Genomic DNA, 15,600 nt, shown 5'->3' with positions numbered 1-15,600 from the left:
AGAGAGAGAGAGAGAGAGAGAGAATCCCAAGCAGGCTCCTTGCTGTCAGATCCCGATACAGGGCTCAATCTCATGAACCATGAGACCATGACCTGAGCCAAAATCAAGAGTCAGATGTTCAACCGACTGAGCTACCCAGGTGCCCCCCACCCCCGAAGCAGCTCTTCAGGGCCTCTAGGAGGAGAGGGCTTAACACCAGCTTATATACAATACAACCAGACACCCCTCACCTGTCCCCCAAGATACTCGGGCTGCCTGCTCATCCCTTCAGCCACTTCTCTCTCTCTCAATTTGCTCTTAATCCTTGCTTCACCCAGATTTCAGCCATGGTGACCTACTGGCTGAGGAAGGCAGGTAGCTGGGGGCCCCAGCAAGATCTGCCTGGCCCATGGCCCCAGCAGGTACAGCCCTTCAGCACCTGTCCCTGACCCAGAGCTGGGAGACAGCCTTTCCCAAAGCAGGCGAGCTGATCCATTTCCCTGTTCTAAGCAGGGCGGGACATTTAGGTGAACTCCTCAACCCTAGCAACAAGTTCTTCAAACTAAAAAGAAGATTATACATATTAATAGAGCCCTTTGGGAACTAATCTTTCCCTTGGCTTCACCTTATTTTTTCCAATTCTTAGAGAAGACAGATATGTAAATCCAAGCAGGTATTTGGTTTTCAGCTATATTTAAACTCTAGGAAATCATACGAAATGTGAAATGTGCGAAACCTGATCCTATCTGAACAAGGGTGAGAGGAGGGGGTGGGGTGGGGCAAAACTGATGCAGAAACCAAAGCTTTATACAGGTAGGAAGAAGGTGGCTCTCAAGGAATAGATCCCCTGTGGTCTAACAGCTCTCCCTCAGGAATTCAGAGAGACAGGAACAAATAGGGGCAAGGGGAGGAAGCAATATCTTTTTCTTCTTAGGGAAAGAAAGGCATGTAGAATTTTCCAGATGCAGGTCCTAGCATTCTGAGGTGGGTTGTGTATCCCTGTTGCCTCCTCCACACTTATATTATGCCGGGTTAACGAGATTAACCTTTATTGATAAGGGTAGTCCAGGATTCAGGGTATCCCCTGGTGCTCATCTGCATAGAAATGTGTCCCCAAGAAGACGTGATTTCCCTGGATGACTCATTATGTTTGCTGGTTGTGGGGTTTTTCTGGGTCCAGAAACACATTTGTGCATTACAAAAAGTTTTTATAATTAATTAATTAATTTAGAGAGAGAGAGAGAGAGAACACAAATGGAGGAGGGGCAGAGAGAGGGAGAGAGAGAATCCCAAGCAGGCTCTGCACGGTCAGCACAGAGCCCGATGCAGGGCTCGAACCCATAAACCGTGAGATCATGCCCTGAGCCAAAGTCGGATGCTCAACCGACTGAGCTGCCTAGGCACCTCCAAGTTTTTTTTTCAATTACACATTACCTCCAGAGTTTTATACATTTGCTATCTGCCAAATAAAGGACTCTTCATACATATTTTTAATACTGAAACAGCTAAAGGTAATTACCTCTGAGGAGTGGGGGACCTTAGTTTTCACTTTGTGGCCTTTCCACAGGTAGTGGTTAAGTTTATTTTTATTTAATAAACTAGTCACGCCTTACATTCGAAACATTAACATGCTTAAGAAAAAAATTTAAAAGTAATGCATATTCATGGTAACCAAACAAAATCCAGTGTGGATACAAGAATCTGGAGTAAAAAGTCAGTCTATTTTTTTCACCTCAGCTTTTTCCTTTGGGATATAAACAAACACCCAATTTTATACAAAAGGAGTCATAGAGTTATGTAAACTTAGAGGTGCTGTTTTTTTTTCTTCACTGAAAAAGATACCAAGGGCAATTTTGCATGCCTGTCCAAACAGATGACCTCATTTGTTGTCATAACACAAATACCTTAGAATCTAACTTTCCCCTATCGATGGGCATTTCACGTTCCTAGTTTTCCCAGGGTCACAAATGGCTACTGTGACGAATGTCTTTAAACAAGTATTTGGGGGTGCCCATGCATGTCCAGTCCCCACACAAGGGGAGAGATGACGGAGACAGCATTCGCAGAGGCCAGCCTGGTCAGGACTGCCCTGACAGTGGCCCTGGGCCTTGTCCCCACTGCTGGGTGGGTGAAGGGCCGGAGAGGGAGTGGTGACAAGACTCCCTGAGGATATGTGTCCCCGTCCCTTAGTAAGTGTGGCCCAATCCATTTTTCCAAGGCTCTCTTTCCCTTGGAGAGAAGCAGGGAAGGGCTTTCTTCCCCCCTGCTGGGTAATCACAGCCTCCATTCCTGCTACCTCAGTGTGGAAACTCCTCCTGCCCGCCTCCCCCCACACCATCTTCCTAGGACTCCCAAATTAAATATGTATGGGGGATGCCTGGAGTGGGAAACTAGTGAAAACAGGTGGAGAGAGGAAAGAAAAAAGAAGGGCAAAGAAATCAGGATCTGAGATTGTTTTTTTCTTTTCCTTCCTTCCTTCCTTCCTTCCTTTCTTTATGTTTATTTATTACTTTGAGAGAGAGACAGAGGGTGAGCAGGGGAGAAGCAGAAAGAGAGGAAGACAGAATCCAAAGCAGGCTGCAGGCTCCAAACTGTCAGCACAGAGCTCGACGTGGGGCTCAAACTCATGGACCGCGAGATCATGACCTGAGTCAAAGTCAGACACTCAAACGACTGAGCCACCCAGGTGCCCCAGGATCTGAGATTGCTATAGAGGTTAAAGAACAGAGATCTGTGTGGCTACAGAAGTGGTGGATGGTAACACACAGCTTCGGTAGCCTCTGGAATATCACTGAGCTTCGTCGAAACACAAGGTCGCACTGCTCTAGAGAAGCAGGACCCGAGTCTGAGACTGTTCAGGCTGAAAAGACCCTAGAGCGCCCCCGCCCCCCCCGCCCCCCCCCCCCCAACTCAAATGCCAGTTCTCAAAGCATCCCCGGGCTGCAGGGAACCCAGAACAAATACAGTGTCTTACCAAAGTTTCCCAACTACTCCGTTTTGGGAGAAGGTGGAGGGAGGCTCTTCTTTTCTGAAATTTGATCCCTCTTTGGTACAGAATGTCCTCCCCCCCCCCCCCCCAAATAAAGGCACACAGATAAAAACTCTCAAATAGCTGGCCTCCTTGTTGGCCCTCCACCGTGTAGCACTGGTGTCCACGACTGACCAAACCTAACTGCGGAGAGAGAACTCCTCATCCCTTCACAGTGGAGAGGAGGAAGGTCCTCTCAGCTCCAGCGATTTCCCAAAGGCTAGGACCAGGGCATTTGTGAACCCTGGCCACCAAGGAGATTCCAGGGTTGACGGCTGTGGTTGGCAGCAGGGGACCTGCTTCCCATTCCCTGGCTATCAAAACCCTTTTGGTGTCTATTTCTTCACCTGCAAAATGGAAATAATCCACTCCGTGTTTGCAGTTAGTGTGAGGTGAAATGATGTCATCTATGAAGGACCCAGCCTGACCTCTGGCACACAGTAGGTGCTTCATGAATGGTGGCCGCTACTGCCTATAAAAGGAAGCTGTGCCCTCTGCCCTGTACTGCTCAGAGTGCTTGCAACGAGGCCGACGGGGATGAGCTGTGGAGGATGAATCCTCAGAAAATGCATTTGTGCAGGTCCTGGTGCTTAGTGCCCCAAGGAGGACAAACGGTATTGCTTTGAAGTTTTAGCTCAAATCAGATTTGTCACAAAGCACATCCCAGCCTCTCTGGGTGACTCATATGGCCCAGAAAACATGCCTACAATTGAGTCAATTCCAGTGCAAAGCTCATGCCTTATCAAGCAAAGAGCTACAGGCAAAACTAGGAGACTGGTTTTTGTCATGTCCCATGGGCTGGTCTCCCAGCCAAGTTCCCAGTGGATGAAAGCCTGGTCTGCTCATCCCTTCTTGGCAATCTCAGATTCCCCAAATGCTCTGAGAACCAAAAGTAAATCCAAAAGTCATCTGGCAGCAAAAGCTGACTTGTACTGACATGGGGGCAATGCAGTCTTTATTACCCCTCTTTGCAGGAAAATGCACGTGTTCATGCAGAAATGCTAACATGTCTGATTACAGTGCCGCCCCCAGACTCAGGATCTTATGCAGTAAATGCACCAGATTATTTATCTTTCTAAAATATGAGGGGGTGGAAATCCTGATTCTAAACATATCTGGCCTAGGGGCGCCCGGGTGGCTCAGTCAATTAAGCATCCGACTTCGGCTCAGGTCATGATCTCAAGGTTTGTGAGTTCGAGCCCCACGTCAGTCTCTGAACTGACCGTGTTGAGCCTGCCTGGGATTCTCCCCTCTGCTTATGTGCTCTCTCTCTTTCTCTCTCTTTCAAAATAAATAAATTCTAGAAAATAAATTTAAAGAAAAAGAACCTACAGAAAACATGCCTAGGAATTGAGACTCAGCAGAAGGGGAATTAAAGGTACTGCTCATTCTTGCATCTTAACCATTGGCTCTCCCGTTACAGTTTCCAACGTTTTTTTTGTTTTTTTTTTTCTATTTATTTTTGGGACAGAGAGAGACAGAGCATGAACGGGGGAGGGGCAGAGAGAGAGGGAGACACAGAATCGGAAACAGGCTCCAGGCTCCGAGCCATCAGCCCAGAGCCTGACGCGGGGCTCGAACCCACGGACTGCGAGATCGTGACCTGGCTGAAGTCGGACGCTTAACCGACTGTGCCACCCAGGCGCCCCTCCCGTTACAGTTCCCAAGTCCTCTTCCTCCAAGTTCACAAGTACTTTCCTCAAGACATCCTCTAAGACCCATCGTCCTCCCAAACGGCATTCCTCCCGTTCCTCCAGGTCACTTGAATGATGCCCTCTCCCTGTATTCCCACGTGGCTGTCACTTCGAGGTGCTTTCTACCTTTTGTGATTCCCCACATCCAGATGAGTCTTTCTTCCCGGTGCCCAACCAGCGAGGCAGGACGCCAGTTCCAACCAGGCTGCGTGGGCTGCCCCAGGCAGCTACAGGCACCTCGGCTGGAGTTACTTTCAGAGCCTGCCCCACGTTTCCGAGAATCATAACGGAAAATCCTCATGTTCGTATTTGGGGAGACTGTTAAGAGTCCGTCAATGTGTTCCGTGCAATCAAATGAGACCTGTTATTTGTGTATGTGTGTGTGTGTGCGTGTGGGGGGGTTAACTTAGCTAACTCTGAAAGCAGCTCCCAGAAAGAACCAGGCCAGATCCACTTGAGCAGTGAGGCCGCTAAAGCCTGCCAGCTTTATTTCAGGCTATACCACACTTACACACGATGCTTCAAATCTGGCTTATCAGTCACTTATTTGGAACTGGATAGTTTTTTGATCCACTGGTTGAAAATAAGCAAACAAAAAGAGAGTATCGCTCCGAGCCCTGTTTTGTACACACACACGTGTGGCACCACTTGGGTTTTTTTAAATCGTGCAGCCAGTCCAACTCCCCAAAAAGATTATCAATTCTCCAAAGGCAAAGGGGACCTCACCTTTTATCTCTGAGCTCCCCTCAGGATGTGTGTGATCAGTCTTCAAGATGACACTAAATGCTGCCTCCTCTCTCAAGAGTTCCCAGCTGTCCCAAGCTGAGGTGGTAGTTTCCATCACACTTTGTACATACCTTCACTTCGCTATATGTCATAGGGTGCCATGATGGGTTGATTTTCTGTGTTAACCTGACTGGGCCACAGGTGCACAGATATTTGGTCAAACATTATCCGGGGTCTATCTATGAGGGCTTCTGGATGATATTAACATTCAAATCTACAGCCTGAGTAAAGCAGACTCTAATGTGGGTGGGCCTCATCCAATCAGTTGAAGACCTGAATCGAACAAGAAGGCTGAGTAAGAGAGAACTGCTCCTGCCTGACCGCCTTGAGCTGGGACATCAGGCTTTTTTCCTGCCTTTGGGCTTGAACAGAAACATCAGGTTCCCTGGTCCTCAGGCCTTCCGGCTCGGACGGGAACCACACCATCAGTGCGTCAGGGGTCCAGCTGGCTGACAGCAGATCTTGGGACTTCCCAGTTTCCATAATCATGTGAACCAATTCCTTCTAATAAATCTCTTCATGTGGGTGTGCACGCGCGCGCACACACACACACACACACACACACACACACCCTATTGCCTATGCTTCTCTAGAGCACTCTAATACAGACTTTGTATCGAGAGTGGGGTAGACAGATTTGGAGCCTGGAGCGGAACTGATGCTATAACAAATACCTAAAAATGTAAAAGTGGCTTTGGAACTGGATAATGAGTAACGGCTGGGGAGTTTTGAGGAGCATACTAGAAATACGGATGTTGAAGGGGATTCTGGTGAGGGCTCAGAAAGAAAAGAGAAGAGCTAGAGAGAAAGGTGCCATCTTCTTAGGGAATACATAAATAATCACAAACAGAATCTTAGTAAAAGTGTGCATGTTGAAGGCCACTGTGGAGAGATCTCAATGCACACGTGGGGAACACGTTTTTGGAAACTGGAGGAAAGGTGATCCTTGTCATAAAGTGGGAAAGAATTTTGCTGAACTGGGTTCTATTGTTTCATGGAAGATAGAGCTTACAAGCAACAAAACTGGATTAACTGGATATTTAAATGAGGAGATTTTTAAAACAAAGTGTGAAAGGCAAGGCTTGGTTCCTTCTGTTTGTAGTAAAATGCAAACGGAAACAGATGAATTAATGAAGAAATTGTTGGGGTGCCTGGGTGGCTCATTTGGTTAAGTGTCCGACTCTTGATTTAGGCTCAGGTACATGATCTCACAGTTTGTGGAATCGAGCTCCACATCGGGCTCTGCACTGGCAGCACAGAGCCTCCTTGGGATTCTCTCTCTCCCTCTCTCTGCGCCCCTCCCCTGCTCTCTCTCTCTCTCTCGAAATAAATAAACTTACAAAAAAAAGAAACCGTTAAGCAAAAAAGAAGCAGAACTTGATGGTCTGGAAAATCCTTGGCTTAATCCATATTGTAAAAAATAAGAAAGCTTGCTCTGAAGAGAACACCAGAGGTGTGGCCGAACAACCATTTGATAAAGAGATCATGGGTGCGAACCACAGATCTAATTTTGTACAGGCAGAAGTCAGAAACAGGTAAGGGATTATACCCGTGAAACACTGCCAGTCTGAATGAAAGTGGGTGGAGATGGGACAAAATAAAGGAGCTCTGTCAAATTTCTCGGATTCTATAGGATAGAATGATAGAGCTATTTGGCTGTGAATATGCGCCTATCTTCAAGAACAAAGAATGAATCATCCAAAGGCCATTCAGAGATCTTCGGGCCCAGGGGACAGGCTGGTTGCTCCTCAGTTGCAATGAGTTGGGCTGCTTCCCTGGTGTGAGCCAGGACATCTCCACCTGGTGCCTCAGGAGCAGGCCCACCCTGTGGAGGTATGGGGGTGACAAGAGGTATGGGGGTGACGATGCCACCCCAGTGGGCCTGGAGGTCAGAGCACTGAACCAAAGAGGCTTATTCTGGAGCCTTAAGATCCAATGGAATTTGCCTTGTAAGTTTTGGGCTTGCCTGGGGACCTGCCACTCCTTCCTTCTTCCCTGTTTCTCCTTTTTGGAAGGGACTGTCTATCTTGTGCCTGTCCCACCAGTGGGACCCATAACTTGTCTGGTTTCACAGGCTCCCAGCTGGAGAGGAATTCTGCCTCAGGGTGAATTCTACCTCCAATCTCAGCATATCTGATTTAGATGATATTTATAGGTGAAACTCTGGATCTTAGATTTCAGTTGATGCTGGAATGAGTTAAGACTTTGGGGGATGTTGAGATGGAATGCATGTATTTTGCATGTTAGAAGGGCAAGATTTGGGGGAGCCAGGGGCAGAATGTTATGGCCTGAATGCCTATGTCCCCCAACGTTCACATGTTGAAGCCCTAATTGACAGAGTGATGCCATCTGGAGATGAGGCCTTTGAGAGGTAATTAGGGTTAGATGACGTCATGAAGGTGGGATCCTCCTAATGGCATCGGCTCCCTTATAAGAAGAGATGAAAGAAAGCTCTCACCAGAGACCAGCTATGATGAGGGACCATAAGGCAAGCTGAGGGCAAAGCACAAGCTAGCACACCCCCCGCCCTCCAGGTAGGCTATGTGTGACATTCCTCAGGCTCTCCTGTCTACCCAAAAACAAAGAAAAGGGAAAAACAAATGGTTAACTGATCGAGATCACAGTCTTGCAAGACTGAGTCTCCATCAGTTTACAAGATGGATGTAAATTACAAGAAAAAGGCAATCTCATCAATAGCCTAATCTCCAGAAACCTTACAAACTCAGTTTCCTGGAGTCCCTAATATCACCCCTCCCCTCCATAGTTGTGGGGAACAAAGGCAAGAAGGAAATAGCAGATAAAATTAAATTTCTTTGCAACCTGCAGTCCATTGACAACTACTTGAGGCAAATACAGTGGGTAACATTTCTCCAGGAGCCCCCGACCATCCTAATGTCAGTGTCTTACTAGAGGGAATACAACCTTAGTTTGAAAATAGCAGTCCTCCTAGATCTTTGGAGTCCTCGTTAGCATATGAAAGTCCTTTGGGAGGCTTCCCTTTTGTCTTTACCTCCCCCAGTTCCATAGTATATAACTGGTCACTCTCCACAACCCCAGTGCAGCTCTTTCTGCCCACGGGTCCTGTCCCCGTGCTTTAATAAAAATCACCCTTTTTTGCATGAAAGACATCTCAAGAATTTTTTCTTGGCTGTCAGCTCGGAACCACCACTACTCCAAAACCTCATCAAACTATACTGATGCCTGGTTTTAGACTTCCAGCCTCTAGAAGTGTGAGAAATACATTTCCGTCATTTAAAGCTACCAGTCTGTAGTATTTTGTTATGGTGCCAGTGCACACTAAGGTATATTTTCTTATCTATTTCACCCCAGACTGTATGTTCCCCTTAGATTATCCTGCACCCAGCATGGTGCCTGGAGCCAGGACAAGCCTCCAATCCCCCTTGACCACACTTGCTTCCAAATGTCAGGACATCTATTTATTCTAACAGTAGTTTCATTTTTCATTCTGATCCTGTACACGCTATGCATCCCAACATCAAAGAGCTCTGTGTGCAAGAAAGTGAGATCTGCCAAGGCTGGGGCCCTGACGCACCTGTTTTCCAGGGAACTAATAAAGAACTGAACTTCTCTTCGTTCAGTCTTCTGAGAACTGGTCCGCTATTTTGCCTAAAAGAAACTCCTGGGGGTTCTAGGATGGCTCAGTGGATGAAGCGTCCGACTTCGGCTCAGGTCACGATCTCATGGTTCGTGGGTTTGAGCCCCGCGTCGGGCTCTGTGCTGACAGCTCGGAGCCCGGAGCCTGCTTCGGATTCTGTGTCTCCCTCTCTCTCTGCCCCTCCCCCACTCACACTGTCTCTCTTTCTCTCAAAAATAAACATTAACAACAACAGCAACAACAACAATTTAAAAAAAAAAAAAAAAAAAGAAGAAATTCCTGGACTTTCCCATATGCCCAGTTTCACACTCAGGTATAATCACCCTAGAGACAATAGGATAACATAAAGATTATCTGCTGTGTTGGGTTCTCCCTGGCTTTGCCCTCTGCTTTGCCAGCAGGGAGACAACTGAATTGAGGAAAGAAGGACTAAGTTCCAACCTGCATAGCGGGCAATGGACAATAACAACACCCCAGGCCTCCTTACCACTGTTGTCCAGGGCACCTGCGGGATCCTGGTGTAGGTCATTGTTATGTAGATGATGAGGAAGAAGACGGTGAGGACCCAGTAAAACACGGCTACAAACATGACCCAGCCAAAAGCAGGGACCCGGAAGTACTCGGTTCCGGCGATAAGTGTCCATACCAGCAGTCCCAGAACCTGGAAAACGGTAGAGGCAGTGGAAAAGAAAAGGGAGACACAAGAAGAAAATAAAGAAAGAAGCAGAGACAGAGGGAAAAAAAATTATATCAAGTGTCCATTGCAGCTTTTATTCATATTTCCACACACAACTAACAAATATAAAACGGGTTGCAAACTCAGGTGCCCATAAATGCCAGAGGTACAATTTATTGTCAAATTGGTTTGAGGGCCAATTTTTAAAAAAGTAAACTCTACCCCCCCCCCCCCCCCCCCCGTGTGGGGCTTGAACTCACGACCCCAAGATCAAGAGTCACACGCTCCACTGATTGGGCCAGCCAGGTACCCCTGTGGTGCACCAGTTTTCTTAGATCTTTCTTTTTTCCTCCAAGAAAACACAGCAACTCAAGTTTGTACATGACGATCTTGATTTTTAAATATTTATTTATTCCTGGGAGAGTGCTAGCAGGGGAGGGGCAGAGAGAGGGGGACAGAGGATCCAAAGCAGGCTCTGTGCAGACAGGTTGACAGCAGCAAGCCCAACGTGGGGCTCGAACTCACAAACTGAGAGATCGTGCCCCGAGACAAAGTCGGACACTCAACCAACTGAGCCACCCAAGTACCCCGATAATCTTGATTTTTAAATGTTAGCACTCATGATGATTTTTAAAACGCCATGAGGGGACAAACCACACACATCTGTGGCTGGAATCTGCTCACAGGCCGATACTTGTCAAGAAAACAAGACTGCAGGTGTACTTGAGGTCTACTGGGACTGATCCGCTCTCAAGGGATGAATCTCTGAGGATACCCCACGGCCACTATTGTCTGCCCCCCCCGGCCCCCCACTTTCCCTCACGCCCCTCCCCCTCTTCCTTGCAGAGGGCAAGTAACATGTGGCCTGAGAGAGCTTCTGAAAAGAAGAACAAGCAAGGGCCCAGGGCAGATGCCGGCATTCAGCGTTTTAACGTAAGTTGTGCATTTATTTTTTTTTATTTAAAAAAAAATTTTTTTTTAACGTTTATTTATTTTTGAGACAGAGAGAGACAGAGCATGAACAGGGGAGGAGCAGAGAGAGAGGGAGACACAGAATCTGAAACAGGCTCCAGGCTCTGAGCTGTCAGCACAGAGCTTAATGTGGGGCTCGAACTCACGGACCGGACCATGAGATCATGACCTGAGCCGAAGTCAGACGCTTAACCGACCAAGCCACCCAGGCGCCCCCCCTTTTTTTTTTTTTAAATTTTTTTTTAACGTTTATTTATTTTTTTTAATTTTTTTTTTTTTTTTTTTTTTTTTTAATTTATTTTTGGGACAGAGAGAGACAGAGCATGAACGGGGGAGGGGCAGAGAGAGAGAGGGAGACACAGAATCGGAAACAGGCTCCAGGCTCCGAGCCATCAGCCCAGCGCCTGACGCGGGGCTCAGAGCCTGACGCGGGGCTCGAACTCACGGACCGTGAGATCGTGACCTGGCTGAAGTCGGACGCTTAACCGACTGCGCCACCCAGGCGCCCCAACGTTTATTTATTTTTGAGACAGAGAGAGACAGAGCATGAACAGGGGAGGAGCAGAGAGAGAGGAAGACACAGAAAAGTTGTGCATTTATTCCGGTAACAGCCATCCAAATCTTCACCACTGCTGATGAACAAGACCAAAGCCAAAGCCAAATGAATGGCACCCATGGACTAGAGGCAGGTTTCATCAAGGGAAAAGAAACCGATCCAAACTGCAGGCGTCTTTAGCCCTGAACAAAGGGAAGCAGCAACAAAGTATGCATCTCGCATTCCAGTACCTTCCAGGGACCAGGACTTTATTCCTAAGCCATGAAGAAGTTAGATCCAAACCATATCCCCAGGAGACAGCATCAGGAGCCCAGGCAGGCTCTGGCTGCAAGTTCTGGATTGCTGTGCGACTCAGGACAAATTATCTCATTTCTGCTTTAGCTGTGTTCAAGGTGTAGGGAACAAAATACTAGAGAGACTTTAATCACAAAGCTGGGAAGATGGTTTTCACTCACTTGTTTAACCCTTGAGAGCACCTAAACTCTGCCAGGTTTCCTGCTATCAGGCCCCAAGGACGGGGTCAGGCACACATTACTGAACACACCCTGCGGTACATAACTTAAAGCCTCGTGGGGGGAAATATCTGCATAATTCTAATTGTGACAAATGCTGTGAAGGAAAATGAAGGCTGTAGTAAGGGTGTATAACAGATATGACCTTGTTGCAGGCATGGGAAGTGTCAGGGAAGGCCATGCTGAAGAATACCCTCCAGACCCAGTAAGAGCTAGCGAGAGAGACAGATGGGAAGACAGAGTTCTAGGCACAGAACTTTCGTCCGGAGCGGGGAAGGGCTTTGCTGCCTTCTAGAACCTGTAAAGAAAGTATAGAAAGTTAGGACACTGGTGCAAAATGTTAGGTTGGGAAGGGTCAGATTATATGGGCCCAGGTGTAAGTTCTTTATACTGTCGCCAGCTATAGACCCAGAACCTGACCTTTACTGCCTCACCTGCTTGTACTTATCAACCTCTGTCCCTCATTTTTCCTTAAGCTCTTCTTTCTAGCTTATCTTTTAACTCAGGCAAAAGACCGGACGGGCATAACATCCCATGACAGAAATTGAAACTACTCCTCAAGCAACAGGAAGTGGCCGGACCACTCACAGACAGGTTTGCACTTAACCTCCACTCACACCTGTGCAGATAGACCATGGAGTGACCCAGGGAATGACCAACAGTTACCTTTACCTCACTGTAATACTAAACCTCCACCCAGTCTCCAAGTCAGAGGGCAAGCCTCACCTCATTTATGCACAGGCATGTTTCCTTAAGGCACACGTGTGGCCTTATGCCCGCCTCTACATACGATGACAAGGCTCCCCTATCTAAACATTCATCCTAACCATAAATAAAAGGAACCCTTTCACCTTGCTTGGGAGTCAAGGCTTTGAAGTTATTCCCCTTGATCTCATTTGTTGCAGATAAAGTTTCCTTTGTGCCACAACTCCACCAGGTGTGGTTCCTTCTATGCCTCACCAAGGAGGGAACTCATGTTAGTTTGGTTGTGATACCACTCTGGCCGATCGAGGAGAATGGACACATGGAGGGGAAAGGTGTGTGTGTGTGTGTGTGTGTGTGTGTGTGTGTGTGTGTGTGTGTGTGTTCACGTGCGCGTGCACTCATAAGCAGACAAGCTCAGAGACTGTCACAATAGTCTCAGTGAGAGAAGATGACATATTCAAGACCGAGATGGTGGCAGTGAATATGCAAGTGAGGGAATTCGAGACAGACTTCAGCAGCAGCTAGGACGTTAATAGACTTCACAGGTTAGACCAGGATAAAGTGGAAAGACATGCAGAGTCTCTGGAAAGGTACACGATGTGCATTAGGGTGTCGTTTCCTCACCTGGAACAATGAAACAGGAACAGGTTAACAGGCTGATCTGAACAACAGTTCCTCAGTTGTTCAACCCATGCAATCTGAGGTGGTCAGGGACTCCAGATAGCGATTAGAAGGGGACGCTGCAGGGACAAGAGTGCAGGCCCCTTTTTAAGAAGGAAGACACATATGGGCCACCTGGGTGGCCAAGTCAGTTACGCGTCCGACTCCGGCTCAGGTCATGATCTCACGGTTCATGAGTTCAAGCCCTGCATCTGGCTCCCTGCTCCCAGCAAGAAGCCCGTTTCAGATCCTCTCTCTCTACCCTCCCCTGCTAGAGCTCTCTCTCTCAAAAATAAACATTAAAAAAAAAAAAGACACCGAAGCCCTCAGACAGGTTTCCAAGGGACATTTTACACTGCTCATGGAGAGAAGCCCACCTCTCTGGTACAGTTTGGATGCTGTGCTGGAGAGCACTAGACAGACTCTAAATGTTGCTGTTTCCCTTCTTTAGAGTTGAAAGTCACTGTTCTTTTGATCTAGTTGATACTGTACACGAATTCCAAAGCAATGCTTAACGGAGATGTGTTTTTATGCTTACATTTGTGGCAGCAGAATTTATCGAAAGTGATGTACAAAATGGGACAGAATTCCGGAAAGTGCGAAGCCTCACACTAATGGGATTTCGGGCCTGGATTCAGCATAACTGACAGGTAATCTACACACATATATGTGACACTCATTGGATCAGTGAGACAGGTAGTAGATGTAATCCAGCGTGGTGGTGCCTGAAATAACATCACGGCGTTCTTGATTCCAACTGAAAGGGTCAGAACAGCCCTTTGTTGATGATGCACCCAGGAAACATTACGGTGTGTGAAAGAAGCATGGCAAACAGGGTTAGGGTGTCTTTCCAGGGGAGTGCAAGGGTTTAAGAGTCTCCAGTAGAAGCCCGTGTCCAGCTCACCAGGCTCAGCTAACAGCTCTTGGCTCTGAATGTGAAACGTTTTTCATTATTAAAGCAGAGTCCACTGCCTAGAGACGCTTTGTCTAATGTGCTAGCAGTGGTCATCTTTTACACACAGGGACAGTGTCGTTAACTGAACCATCTCTCAAAGAGCAGGAGTACCTGACCCATGACCTCACCAGCAAACACAGTTAAAAGAATGCCCCTGTCAAGAAAAGAATTCTACCCAAGTGAATTTCCTAGGTAACAGAAATAAAAAGCAAGCCTTTTGTCTCTTACTATAACTGATACTGATGAAAATCACTCCACAAAAATGTTATTCATCTCCTGCTGTGTGGGTGTATGTGTGCGTTCAAAACAAACTCTAGCTCTTTATTTGCTTAGACTACAAAAACAGTGTTTGTTTTTGTCACTGATGAGCATTTTTTTAGGCTAAGACTTTTTTGAATGGTAAAGCTAAGAGTCAAAATTCAGGAGTGATAAATGCAGGTAAAAATAAACACAGCTATATAAAATATACAAAGAAGCAACAACCCCCATCTGCCAACTGTAAATTCTCAAGAGAAACCAATATAAAACTTTTAAATCTACCCTTCTTCTTTCCTTTGCATCTGTAACTACCACCAGTATATCCTTTTCTTTCTCCCTTGAAAATATGAATCACGCTGTGCACGGTGCTTATAACTTGCTTCTCTGAGTACACATACGATGCGGGACCTCCTTTCACGTTACTATGTACCGATCTAGGCCAATTTTGACAGTTGCCCGGTTTTCTATAATTCATGTAACCAGTTCCCGACTGAGAGAAATTTAAGTTTTCTCCTTCATGCTTGTATAAAAATGCCCAGGGAACATTCTTTTAATTTATACCTGAATTCCAGGATGGATTCTGAGAAGTGAAATTTCTAGGCTATACGAAGTGTTAGAGATACTGCCCAATTACTCATCCAAGGCTTGGACTGACTGTACTAAAGCATGGTCTTCCCTTCAACCCCAAGTTCCCTCGTTTTAAATATTTCATTTTTTAAAAAAAATTTTTTAACGTTTTATTTATTTTTGAGACAGTGAGAGACAGAGCATGAACAGGGGAGGGTCAGAGAGAGGGAGACACAGAATCCGAAACAGGCTCCAGGCTCTGAGCTGTCAGCACAGAGCCCGACGCGGGGCTCGAACTCACGGACCGAGAGATCGTGACCTGAGCCGAAGTCGGCTGCTTAACCGACTGAGCCACCCAGGCGCCCCTCGCTTTAAATATTTCAAACCCGATTAAAAAAGAAAGAGATCTCACATTTTGCCTTTCCCTGCTTTACTGAAATGCAGCATAGAGAAAAGTGTACAAATCTGAAGTGAACGATGAATTTTCACGAACGGGAACAAACCTGTGTAACCAGCACCTGCACCAAGAAACAGAATGTGACCAGTGTCCCGGACGCTGTAACCTCACTTCTACTTACTCCTTCCCTTCTCTGAGGGTAACTGACCGTCTTCCTGATTCCTATTACTCTGGATTAG

At 46.8% G+C, this 15,600-nt stretch overlaps 1 protein-coding gene across 1 annotated transcript in view; it reads right to left on the bottom strand.

Annotated features, from left to right (window-relative positions):
• Positions 1 to 15,600, bottom strand: part of CMTM8 (CKLF like MARVEL transmembrane domain containing 8) — a 107,789-nt gene that overhangs the window by 2,802 nt on the left and 89,387 nt on the right. The window contains exon 2 of the mRNA XM_078432427.1: positions 9,591 to 9,764. Coding sequence (XP_078288553.1) covers positions 9,591 to 9,764 — 174 coding nt within the window. The remainder of the gene's footprint in view (positions 1 to 9,590; positions 9,765 to 15,600) is intronic.

This window comes from Panthera onca, chromosome C2 (genome assembly GCF_046562875.1).
Source record: "Panthera onca isolate mPanOnc1 chromosome C2, mPanOnc1 haplotype 2, whole genome shotgun sequence".
NCBI lineage: Eukaryota > Metazoa > Chordata > Mammalia > Carnivora > Felidae > Panthera > Panthera onca.
The sequence above is the reverse complement of the archived record's forward strand: the minus strand, read 5'-3'. Positions and strand labels throughout refer to the sequence as shown.